This window comes from Pyxicephalus adspersus, chromosome 3 (genome assembly GCF_032062135.1).
Source record: "Pyxicephalus adspersus chromosome 3, UCB_Pads_2.0, whole genome shotgun sequence".
In the NCBI taxonomy this organism is placed as follows: Eukaryota; Metazoa; Chordata; class Amphibia; order Anura; family Pyxicephalidae; genus Pyxicephalus; species Pyxicephalus adspersus.
Window position 1 is genome coordinate 125922758 of NC_092860.1, and position 13457 is coordinate 125936214.

General features: G+C 37.6%; 1 protein-coding gene across 1 annotated transcript in view; it reads right to left on the reverse strand.

Annotated features, from left to right (window-relative positions):
- SLC30A9 (solute carrier family 30 member 9) overlaps positions 1–13457 on the reverse strand; it is a gene marked incomplete in the record, with an annotated part of 41411 nt that overhangs the window by 20501 nt on the left and 7453 nt on the right. Inside the window, 7 exon segments of the mRNA XM_072406272.1 lie at positions 2037–2139; positions 3819–3886; positions 5649–5707; positions 7991–8073; positions 10261–10353; positions 10903–11002; positions 11682–11744. Coding sequence (XP_072262373.1) covers positions 2037–2139; positions 3819–3886; positions 5649–5707; positions 7991–8073; positions 10261–10353; positions 10903–11002; positions 11682–11744 — 569 coding nt within the window.

Genomic DNA, 13457 nt, shown 5'->3' on the forward strand with positions numbered 1-13457 from the left:
TCAAGTAGCATGCAAATTGTCCTGGCTTGAAAATGGGCCAATCAGACTCAGCATTCACAATGCTATTGGCTTACCTAGTCAAATTTGTGGCACATCGTTAATAATTTCTCCCTAATCCCTGAAGACTTTTTGTTTTTTTCTGTTCTGGTCTGCAGTAATTCTCTTTACCCTCTACATTGTAGATCGGATGAATCTTATGGAAAAGTAGAAAGGGGATGTTCAGTAGTCCAGTCATTAGGTGACAACACTGCTGCTCCATAAATACAATAGAGTGAGTGTTGCCACCCTAAGGAATTTATTACTAGCAGGATCACCAGGTACAAAAAGGAATAAACTTATGGAGCCACTACATCTCAGGACATGTAATCCGCAGTTAACTCGCCGGTCACCTCATTAGGTAAACGTATTGCTTGTTAATAGACATATGTAATTAGCCAATCACAGGGCAGAACTCTGTTCATTTATGTACGTACACATTGTCCAAACAACCTGTTTAAGTTGAAGCCAGACATGAAAATGGGGAAAAACGTGAATGAAAGGACTTTGAAATTGCCATGGGTGTTGGTGCTAGGCAGACTGGTCTGAGCATTTTAGAAACTGCAGATTTGCTGAGGTTAACCTCCCTGGAGGTCTAATTATGTCAGCATTTTTATGTCAAAAGCAGTACATTGTTTTGGGTGAAAATTTATTGTTTAATATTTTAGGCCGGTAATTCTTAGGATTAACTCCCGGGTATGATAAAGTTTGAAACACAAATCATTAATTATAATAAAATAAATAATAATTATAAAAAATATTGAATTTAATAATTTTAATAAAACATTTTTAAATTTGTCCAAACAAGGGTACAATAATAGATAAACGTTTGCATTAATAATTTTTTATTTGGATTTATTTTTTATAACATTATCACTGTGATCAATATGCTATCAATCAAGCCGAGGATGTAATGCAGAAGCCGACCGGGGTTCACTAGAGGACGCTGCTGGATTGTGGGAAGTAGGTAGGATTTTTTTTATGCTACCCCGAGTGTGGCTCAGGGTTACCGCTTTTGGTACATAAAATTCACCCTGAGCCCCCACTAAGGAATACCGCCAGGGGGGTTAACATGCATACCCATCTCAAGGGATTACAGAGAATGGTCTGAAAAAGAAAATAACCAGGGAGTGTCTGTTCTCTAAACAAAAATCATGTCACAAAACTCAGATAATCTCAAACTAGTCTGCTAAACATAACAATGAGTTTACTGAACTCAAAAGGCCTCCACAGTTATGAGCTGTCAATCTAAGAAAGCATTTTTGAATTGTGGAGGAACGAGAGGCATGTATCATGGATGAGCATTCAACAAACATGCAGCAACTGCATAATGCCATTATGTCAAAATGGACCAAACTACTTGAGAAATCTTCCCAACACCTTGTTGAATCTATGCCAAAGAGAATTATGGTAGTTTTAAAGGCAAAAGGGATTCCAATCTGAAACTAGCAAGCCGTACCTAATAAAGTGGCAGTTGAGTGTCTATTACATACTTTTTAAACAAATTTGGAACAGTGAAACTAAAGCTTAAAAGACAGTAAGCTGCGACCAGGCAGGTGATTTACTGGAGAAGAGACATTCAATGTCCCTCTTTCAATATAATAATCTTCCCTGCCTGTTTGCATTTTTTTTTCCTTACACTCACCTGTCCTCGCTCCGTCTCAAGTGCCCTATATTCATCTGGTCCTCCTCTGGGTGTTGAAAGAATTCACATATGGTACTATAGATAATTACCTGTAAACTTTTCTTTACATACAAAACAAAAATATAAGTGTTCAAAAAAGTGAAATGTTTAGCAAAGTAGCTGAGCAATCATGAAATACAGTGCCATCTAGTGGTCGATATGGAATAGTTCCTTTAGCTTTTAGGGGTATATACATACCCCTGCTTTTTTGTCCAAGCATAAACTAATACATGCTTTAGAATTGATAGGTGGAAAAAAATTCAATATGAATTAAAATGGGCCAAAACCAAGATGATGCAGATTACATTCAACTTACTTGATTACATGTATCAGCTAAGGAGTGGATAGCTTCAGAAAACATGCTAGCAGAGCCGGTGTACACCCAGGCCAAAAGTTTAAAGAAAAAGTTTAGTCCATTTCTGTATTGGGAAAGAACAAAGAAATAAGAATATTAAGCAGGATTTGTTATGGAGCTTGGCAGCCAAAAGAACTTAATTTACCATATGCTATGTATGAAACACAAAAATATATCTAGTGGTAATCTAAAAATAACAAGAAAACATGTTCAGTTTATAAAGGATTTCATTCTTTTTTTTTTCCCCAACTAAATCATCATTCTCAGACCATCTGTCCTCATAATTATCGTCCCCTGCTGAGGAAAACTGGTACTGCAGATCCTTTGTCATAAAAATGTCGGGAAGATATTCTATTTTTTGCAATATGAAACTTTTTGTGCAAAAATAAAGACATAAAAAACACAATAATATAAAGGTGCGTACACACTTCCAATTTTTATCGTTCCAATCGAACGACGAACGATCGATTGGGCAAAAAATCGTTCGTAAAAAAGTAACCAACGACGCCGACGAACGAGGAAAGTCGTTGGAAACGAACGACCGGACCGGCGGATCGGATTGGACGACGATCGTTGAACATCGTTCGTGTGTACGGTCGTTCGTTGATCGTCCATGGGCTGAGCATGCGTAATGAACGAACGTCCGTTCACTTTCCTGTCGTGCACATAGTTCCTCTATCGCTCAAACGATCGTATCTATTGTGTGTACAATATCTACGAACGATCGTGTCGTTATCTCTATGTGCAGGATCGGTGCTATACGATCGTTCGTAGATATCGTGCAGAATCGTTCGTCGTTCGTTTTCCAACGATAATAATTGGAAGTGTGTACGTAGCTTAAGTGATAAAGAGAAAACATGTCTGCATCCCAAAGAAAAACAAAGATAAGTACATCATAAAGCAGAATACATTTAGTAAATAAAAAAAGGTGTAAAGCAGGAAAAAGCGTGCAGTGATATATTAGAATCAAGCAGTAATGCCAAATGAAATTGTAGCACATATTTAAAATACATTCCTACATATTTAAATCTAAAGATGGATTAATTAGAAAAAGTGAGGGGAATGTGTTCTTTTATGTGTCCAAGAGTTCATAGTACCCCTGGATTATCGATAGATAATGCTCCAACAATACTATGTAGCCGACTGAACAATCATATTCACTGCCATAAGGGGAAGGGGAATATCTTCTTGGTGCCCCATGAGCAAGGGAAAATGGTGTGATATTAACCATATTATTATTATTATTATTACACAGTATTTATATAGCGCCATCATATTACGCAGCACTGTAAAAAGTCCATAGTCGTGTCACTAACTGTGCCTTAAAGGGGCTCACAATCTAACGTTTGTATCATGGTCATATGTCATTTATACAGTCTAAGGTCAATTTTGGGGGAAAGCCAATTAACCTCAATGCATGTTTTTGGGATGTGGGAGGAAACCAGAATACCCGGAGGAAACCCATGCAGACATAGGTAGAACCTGCAAAGTCCATGCCATAAACTCATTACAATATATTTGCAGTTATTATTGTTATATTTACACAGGAGAAGGAGAGGACCCTGCCCTGAAAAGCTTACAACCTAGGAGCATCTCCAGGTTATATGTATGAAATGCCTGATGTCAGGATGACATAAATGAATGAAAATGACAGATTTAGGTGTCTAATATGTGCAGTCAAACAATTCAAAAACTAAGATAGAGTTTCACATCACTGCAGTTAAAATAAAAAGGAAAACTTACATGCATATTGCAACCATAACAACTTTTCCTGGACCCTTGAGAAACATGGATGACGTGCTTAAACGAGGCTGTAACAAAACATAGATAATATAAACAAACTTTACTACATACAGCATATAATGAGCGTCACAAACTTCTCACCATTGTCAGACATTACATACAGGATATAATAGGTGTCACAAACTCAGCTCCTCACCACTGTCAGACAATACTTACTAATATAATATATACTGACTGGTATACAATTTTATAGCCCAAATTTGTTTTTTAGTTTTCAATAAAGTGGGGAAGACTTAGAATCTCTGCCAGGTTTTACTGCTGCTGGAGAGATTCCTTTACTTCCTGCTCATCTACAGGAAAGAAAGTTTTTGGTATACTTTTACACTTATACACTTTTTGCTCCATTTTTCCACAGCGAGTTAAGGAGGAAGATTGATATTCTCTTATGCAGAGGTTACAGCACCCTTTATATTGCACTGGTACTGTAGACTATTAGAGCTACAAATGTGCTGTCTAATGTATTGCTAGCTCTCTTATGTAGTCCTATGTAATAGAAGCTTGGGGTAATGAACTGCGATATTATACAATAATGAAGTAATAAATCAGATTTATGTATTTTCCTTTTCTTTGCAAACTTTCAAATTGGAGAATCTGGAAAAGTGTACAGTGTACTTTATCTGATACCCTTACCCATTCAACTGTTAATGATTATGCATACAGTATGAGAATTACTTTAAAGCCTTTCTGGTCTACTTACTCTATATAAGCAACCTTAAGTAAAGCATTTGACATCACCAAACGGCTTCACACAATATTCAGTAAATGTAAAGCCACATAAAATGGTCAGAGACTGTGAATATATTACTTGGGATGGTCAGGGACTACAGATGAGTTACAGGATCATTTAAAGACTGCACACATTCTTCTGGTTAGAGAATGAGGATCAAATCACAGGAGATGGCCAGACAACAGATGTATTGCACATAATGTGGGAGAAAGAGTTTAAAGACTTGTCACAGGAGCAGTTGGGGTCTGCAGACAATAGACAGGGATTGAGGACATACTATATGAGACTTTAAGATACTGCAGATAGCCCTGCAAATTATAGGAGACTGCTTAAAATGACAGCTTCTTTACATATCTGTGCTTCTGTATTTGAATTTAGTATGGTCCCTAAATTACAAGTGACACATGTTTTATGAATTTCACAATAAAAGATCAAAGGAAGAAAAAATGCATCAAAAAGAGAAAAGAAAATGAAAAACAAAGAAAATGAATGTCTTTAAACAATAAACCAAACCATAACAAGCATAATCCAGCATAACAAAGATTTTCTTTTATCAACTTTGAATAACCATATAGGTCATGAAAACTGGCCCTGGGTGAATTCTTGGTGAATAGCCCCAGTAATCAACAGGTTCCTTGCCCTATATAGTTATTCATAGTCTGTCAACAAAAATATTTAACATGTTGGTTTGAGCTTGTTATGGTTTTGGCCAATCACTTTTCACATAATCCTAAAATGGGGCCTGCAAAAGCTAGTCTTCTTCTAAAAATGCTAGTTGCCTGTCAAATCAAATCAATGGTCATTACCAAATAAGCAGATAAAAAGCTCAGCTTTTCCTAATTTGTATTTATAACATTTTACAGCTTCAATGTTGACTAATTCAATGTTTTTTTATAGAATGCATTCTTACCCTTCAGCTTATGCAAAGTCTGACCAACTGATACAACCTCAGATCATAACACTGCTCAATATAGGTTTAGGGACTGTTTTTGGCTAGGAAGTGTATGAGAGCTAGTGTAACAACCCAACCACATATTACATACCTTTGTATTTCCTAAAAATTCTTTGTATTCCTTTAATAATTTCTGATTTCTAAACAGATCTAAAAGAAGGAAAAAACAAAGAACAAAACAAACTTTTTTGTTTCTCAAGTAAATAATTTAGTAGACTTTTATGGAGAAAACGACTCATGAAAGAGCCATTTATTAGTGAAAGACACATCTCACAGTGCAAGAAAAAGAAAGGTACAATTAATCAATTTGCTGCGTGACAAATGGAAATATACTGATCTTTAAAACAATGGCTGACATTTAAAAAAATTGCTGCATAGAAGTTTTTGTAACTGCCAGTAATTAGCTTTTACAATTTGAAAGAAGCCGTTGAATAATGGATTTAATCAAAGACATGTTAAGACACGAAAAACAAAACCTGGTTTGGTTATTAGAAAATGTTCACAGGAAAAAGTGTCATCTTGTTAGTTTAAAAAGGACTAGACAATTTCCAGCAGCCAAACAGAATAACCCACACAGAATAACCCAAACAGAATAAAGTCCATGCTATATTGGGGCAGCTCGGTGGCTCAGAGGTGAGCAGCTATGCAGCTATGCAGCACTAGGTCCCAGGTTCCAATCTTGGCCAGGACACCATCTGCATGGAGTTTGCAGGTTCTCCCTGTGTTTACGTGGGTTTGCTCCGGGTACTCTGGTTTCCTCCCACATTCCAAAAACATGCAGTTAGGATAATTGGCTCCCTACCCCCCCCCCCACATGTGTCCCTACTTATGACAACGACATGTCATATGACTATTGACTTTGTAATATGTCAGAGCTATATAAATACTATGTAATAATATTACTGCTACCATGTAGGACAATCAAATAGTTAATTGCTGCTGGAAAAAATGAGTGAACGGAGAATGTCCAAGTTGAGAAAGAGGGCTCATGTATGAGGGGCGACTTACTAGCACCATCACATATTATTTATCATACAGGATACTGTATCACACATATAGACACTGGGCAATTCATCTCCACAGTCCAGACAGAGCAGTGGAGGAGTGAATGGAAGATGAGAGTGTGGCGCTTATGAAGGCAGCAATAAAGTGAACCTGTTGCTTTGTTCTGCACAGATCCATTCTTTATGAAGGGCATTCGACAAACCCATTCAGACATAATTCCATGCACCGTGTGCCACAATGTATTGTGCTGTTACTACAGCTAGATCCATACTTGTGCCCACCAGTAGATGACTAACAGAATAGAACTATCAGTAAACAAACTGCTATCAACATATTTTGTATGCATCCTATATGTATTTGTGCAACGGCATCTTGTTGATTGACAGAATGTTTTTAGGCAAAAACATGAACAATAGCATATGCAATATTGGAATTACATTTTTTTAGTAGCTTTAATGGTGTAAATGCCCACAAAAAAAATTAATACCATATAATTTTTCTGACTAGTAGAAATACGTACCTATATTATTTTAAAGGTATATCAATGTAAAGCAGGTATATATTATACAAACAGAATGATTAGTGGATTACCTTTATAATAGTGGTTACTATTGCTACACATTATTTGCAGTCACACAGATCATATACAGCAATGGTCCCCAACCCCTGGGCTGCTCACTGGTGCCGGTCCATGACGAGTTGGGGGCCGCAAATGACAGGAGGCAGAAACGTTGGCGGCCCTTCTCACACTGCTCTAAAACAAGTGACAGCAGAAGCGCAACCAGCGGGAGCGCGGGTGCCTCTCCTCACACTGCTTACATAGGAGCAGCTGAGAAATGTATGTAAGGCTTACACTTCACTACCATTCCCAGCAACTCTGCCATCTGACAGCACACCAGCTCTTTAACACTGCTCTGCTATTCTCAGTTAGTGTGCTGGCAGGAGGCCGAGCTGCTGAGAATAGCAGAGTAGTGTAAGCTGTACATATACCGGGCCGCGGCAAAAAATCGGGCCCTGCTGTCAAATAGTTGTGGACCACTGGTATACAGTCAAATAAATCACCCTATATCAAATGAGCTGTGAGCATGGTAATTAGCTCTAGTAACATATAACCCTAGGGAGAGTCATACTCAGATTTATTCACCAAACCAGATAATAAGAAGCATTGCAGATCAGGACTGTAATCATTTGTCTGTCATATGCCGTACAGTTTATAATTACACTCTGAATTAGTCATGACTGCATTATCGGCTTCTTCAAATTTAATTTACCAGCATACTCTCGTGTATCTCCATGAAAACTATGAACTATTCTTTTCAAAAGTTGGTTACAGCTGAATATATATAGCCTGCTCATCACATGCTAACAAGTGACATTGGTAAATCTTGTACTGGATATTCATCTTACCATTGTCGGAAAGAAACTCACTTTCTTTGTATGCAATCTCTTCTTCTTTCCTTAATTTTCTTTCCCTAAAAATGGCTTCAGGACTCCCCCAAACCTCCAGAGCCCTGTGGAAAAGATTGAATTGATTGCTTTTTACCTTTTTAAATTGTAAAACGCCATTTTTTTTTTTTTTATTACTATAACAGAAAAATATTTCACTGCTGCCTATTAGGTTAAATTTAAATTCCTAACGCATCAAATGCATGCAAGAAAATAAATAAAGAACCTCATCTAGCTGGTAAAATGTAATTGTGCTCAGCATGGTTTTATTTACAAAGTTCCTAAAATACTCTACACTGCTGGCCCCATGCTGCCAAACTCCATTCTGCCTGTGTATGTATTCCAAAAAGAACCCAAGCTTTGACAGCTATGGAGTATACACCAAGCTTGACAAAGAACCTATTAGGACTTGAAACTTTCATATCAAATTTAGGTTTTTCAATGAAAGATCCTTGCGCAAATTATTTTTTGCATTCAGTAGACTTTACATTCAATAGAAATCCTTAACATTTGGATATTGCACAGGGCATTTGCTTGAGGAGGTGTGCAATGTACTTGGAAACATGCCATTCTGTCTGTGCACACATAAAGCAAAGCAGACGCTGACATGGCCCATACAGCCCCATTTGTCCAGTGTAAGAGTCTGTAATTGGGGTAAGAGTTTGATGTTTATTGCAGGCACAAAGTAGACTATTGAGGTAAAGACACAGAATGAGCACCAGCAAAATTAAGCATCAAAAAAAGTGGCTGAGCAAATAATGACCAGCAAACACTGAATGATGATTCCAGTCATGAAATTTGGGGACATTCATAAAAAGAACAAACTACAGTGTATACGACCTTACCTGTGGTATTATATTGTTAATTCAGTGTAGGCTGTCTATAGAAAGGCATTGGTTTTGATTTATTAAAGCTCTCCAAGACTGGACAAAATAGAATGTGGTGGGAGAACAAGATCTAGCAAACCTGCAATGGATGTCTCAAAATGACTTGCTATTAGTTGACAAATGTTTTCAGTCCTGGTTCAGAACTATTCCAAGTTTGTGAGACCACCCAGGTTCTCCCAAAATAGTCTATCCTATCCAGTTTTGGAGAGTTTTAAGGTCTTTCTAATAATCAGGTTCATTATCTGAGAATAAGGAGGAGACATTTTCCTATGCTCAGACTGGCCAACATCTAGTGATCCACTCCAAACTGATGAACCATGATTTGGGTGGTATTACAAAGCATGTACATGATACAAGCCATATTGTTTTTTCCCTAAGGGACTAGTTAGTACCTGTTCACATACACTGGAAATCTGTGTGTAATAAGCACTTCCAGCATTCAGAATCATTCACTACTAACCTTTCATTTACAGCCCAACAATTACCTGGAATTCAGAATCATTACAAAAGTCTGGTACATTGCTGGTCAGTTTATGAATACCACTAGCTAAACCTCTAAGTCACATACAGAAAGCACCTAGGCATATCTGCATACAAGATTACATCACTAAACAACTTAGATCATACTTTAGTGTTAGCAAGAAAAACTGTTGTCAGAAGACAACCTCAGTGCTGCTAAAATATTCACATGAGACAATCATAAACAAAATATTTCAGAGCATGAAAATCCAGCATAGGTACAAACTTTCAGATGGAAGCTCACTGCCTAAAACTAGTCAAAAGAAAAGTCAATGAAGGGCTTCCTTCACTTCTAAAACAAGTTCTTTTCACCTGTTTGATTTTGCTTAGTTGCATTGGTTGAAATAACTGATGCTTCAGATGAACTCCTCCTTTTCTAATGTGCACCTACAAAGCTACAAACAGCAAGGAGACCGAATTCTGAAAAATGAAATGTTCGCTTTACACCTCACAGCAATTAAGCTGCGTACACACTTGCAATTTTTGTCGTTGGAAAGGATCTTTCACGATCCTTTCCAACGACAAGGGACTGCACGATGCATGAACGGTGCTGTACATACAGCACCGTTCATGCTCTATGGAGAGGGGAGGGGTAGAGCAACGGAGCGGCACCCTGCTACGCGCTCTCCGATCGGTTGTCGTCCATGGATCCGGCAGGACGGTCGTTCGGACGATGGACGACAACCGACTGTACACACGGCAGATTTTCGCCCGATATTTGGCCGATGCCGATTATCGGGCGATAAAAATCTGCCGTGTGTACGTAGCTTTACACTTATTCCTAATTTTAAACTTTTTTAGTTACACGCAAGATAAAGAGATTATAGTTGCACAATTTTCACTTACTTGGTCTCTACGTCCGACCTTAGGAACACAGTAAAAGATTCTGTGTCATCATGGGGACTTCTCCGTCTAATCTTGCGCAGTGATTCTAAGTCACTGAGGCAAAAAAAGAAAGCAAATGAGAAAGGATAAGAAGCTCACTGGGGTTCAGAAGCAGAACATCAACAGTTAGAAAAGAATGCTTTTGTGTGGCTTTTGGTTCACATAATCCATACAGATTATCTATACACTAGTGCAATGCACAGAATAGCCCAACACAGGGGAGCCAACCAGAGATCAGCATGTATTAGAAAACGTAAAACTGACTGAATGTAATAAATATATTGCTGTTGTATATTTTTGGCTGTCTGATAATTGACAAGTTTATTACTATTTCTTCATAGAGATTCCAGCCTCCATTTACTTGATTATGGACATCTACAGCTGGCCACACACGGGTCAATTTCCTGTTATATTGACCAGTCTATTCATTTGTTTCATCAACTCGACTGCAAAATGAATCTGAATTTGATAGACTAAAAGCAATTAGTAGGGAGTATAGAAACCAAAAGAACCTTGATTGGTCAGGTCAGAAAATTAATGAAGTGGAAAGTCTTCTGTAAGCATCATCCAATTGTAATTAACAAAATAGTTAGTATTTGATACCTGGGTTTAAGGACAAATTCATTCATTGCTCGTACTCCGGTGATAAAGTTATTCTTCATGTATTTCGTTCCATAATCTCTCTTCTTTAGAACAGCTTTAACTGAAGCACACAGATGTATATATAAAAAAAAGTTACAAACAAGCAGATAGAATTTGCAATATTTAACCAGAGATAGTTTTCCTAAATACCAGTTGGTACCAATGTACTTAGTTGCTAGTAGCTTTGAGGGTATCCTGTGCACCATGAAAATGTCAAGTCTTTACAAGCAGTGGTTAGGGCGATATGAAGAGTTGAACACGGTGAGTTGTTACACTGCAGAATATGCCTTTACACAGACACAGCTATTACACTGTGCTGCCAATGACGCCATTATTCACCACCACCTGTACATGTCTCCTGGGGGGGGGCAGAGATCTCACATGAAGGTTTTTTCTCACATGAGGGCCGTGCTAGCATATGGGGGCAGGGCTGCCAGTGCCCCGCTCTCATCAATGCTGAGCACTAGTAACTGCTCCTCTGCTCACCTCCCAATACCTCAAATCTTCTGAATGGATGACAAAAGGGAACCAGCTGATGGCAGGTGGGCAGGGGAGTCAAGAGTAAAAAAAAATGGAACTCCTCAGGTAAAAGACCCAAACAGAACTATGTAAATATAAAATAAATGTAATGATTAAAAAAAAATCAGCTACCTGAAAAAAACAATTATCTAAGAAGCTCAATCATGTACATCTCCCCCTGTAAGTGCAGACGATAAGCAGAAAGTTACTAAATCACAAACCTTTGACTTGAATGGGATCAGGAGGCACGGTGCTTTTCTGTTCTGGTTTGCTGGGGTCCTGGCCTGTTAATATATAATGTTTTGTACATGTGAGTTTGTTAATATCTTCAGTCATATACCGTACAAACTTGAATATAAACCAAGGTATCAACTTTAACCTGAAATTAAACAAATATGGGCACAAAATGTGGCCATCACTGCTAACATTCAAACAGTAAGCATCAGAAATGCTATAAATTATTATGATTCTATATGAATGTGGATAAATACATCCATAGAGTTCTATTTTAAAGCTTTTATTTAAAAGTGGGAAAAAAAACACATCAGCACACGTTTAAAGTATTTTTAGTACTTTTGGGTGAGATAGGATTGGTCGTTGCTCTTAAAATTATCTTTTGTGCATGGTTGTGGACCACCTATAGATGGCGCTGTGTCTTTATTTAAAGTACAACAAACTCTGGACCTGATTTATTAAAGCTCTCCAAGACTGGAGAGGATCCACTTTCATCAATGAACCTGGGTGATCCAGCAAGCCTGGAATGGATTTCTTAAAAATCATTTGCTATTTGTTAGCATATGTTTTCAATCCTAGACTAGATCCATTCCAGGTTTGCTGGATCACAAAAGTGTATCTTCTCCAGCCTTGGAGAACGTTAATAAATCAGGCCTATCTCAGACAGCAAGACTTTGTAATTAATTTTACATAAGGACACAGCACCATCTAGAGGCCTGAGTAAATATGAAGATTCTTTTTCTAACAGCATGTTCAGGTCAATAAATGTGGTATAAACTCCAGCATATACATGCTTAAAATAATCATTCAAATCTATCAAAAGATTTTTTTTAGGATTGATTTTTATTTATTTTAGCATTGTTTGTTTTACCAGAAATCCTTTCGGCGGATAACTGTGTCCAGTGCCTTTGCTGCATTGTATCAGTTTTATTGTTCCAAAGACTAGAGGACAATGGCTATTTATGTAATGGACAAGAGAACAGGTGGGGTTACCAGTAATCCTGTCCTGTTTCTGTGGTCCTGATACAGTAGGATGATTAAGTGTTGTCACCATAGAACAGGAAGCGAGTTACTGGCAGAATTGTGAGCTAAAAATAAAGAAAACCATCCAGAAAAGGGAAAACTAAAGAAGCCACAATATCCAAGGACCAGTAAGCTGCAAAATATAACATTTTTGGTTTTGTATTTTAAGACACCTAAAGAGTAATGGTATAATAAAATGTTTCTAAAAAATGAAATTAGAGATAATAAAGGTGAGCAATGAATATGAGAAGCAACAGCTATAAAGAGGATTTTTAAGGCCTACTGAAATATAGAGAATGCCCCATCTCTTGAGAAAGGACCACAAGATATAAAAAGTATTGATTAGGAATATCCTACAAATGAAACAGAACAACAACAATGGGTTTCAGCAGCTCAATCAGTGAGAAACAGGGTGCAAGCCTCCAGCACTGTGACCCTGCATTGTAATGATCAGCCTGAACCTTTGAGGGTGATTAAACGTTTTTTTTTAGAAAAATTGAATGTACTGTTTAATTATATATATTAATGATTACTAATATTAGTATTATTATAAACAAGATTTATATTGCAATAACATATTACGCAGCACTGTACATTAAATAGGGGTTGCAAATGACAGACAGTGACAAAGGAGGAGGAGAGGACCCTGTCCAGAAGAGCTTACCATTAAGAGGTGAGGAAGTAACACACAATAGGAGGGGGGATAAGGAATGGTGGGAAGTAGTGACGGTTTTAAGAGA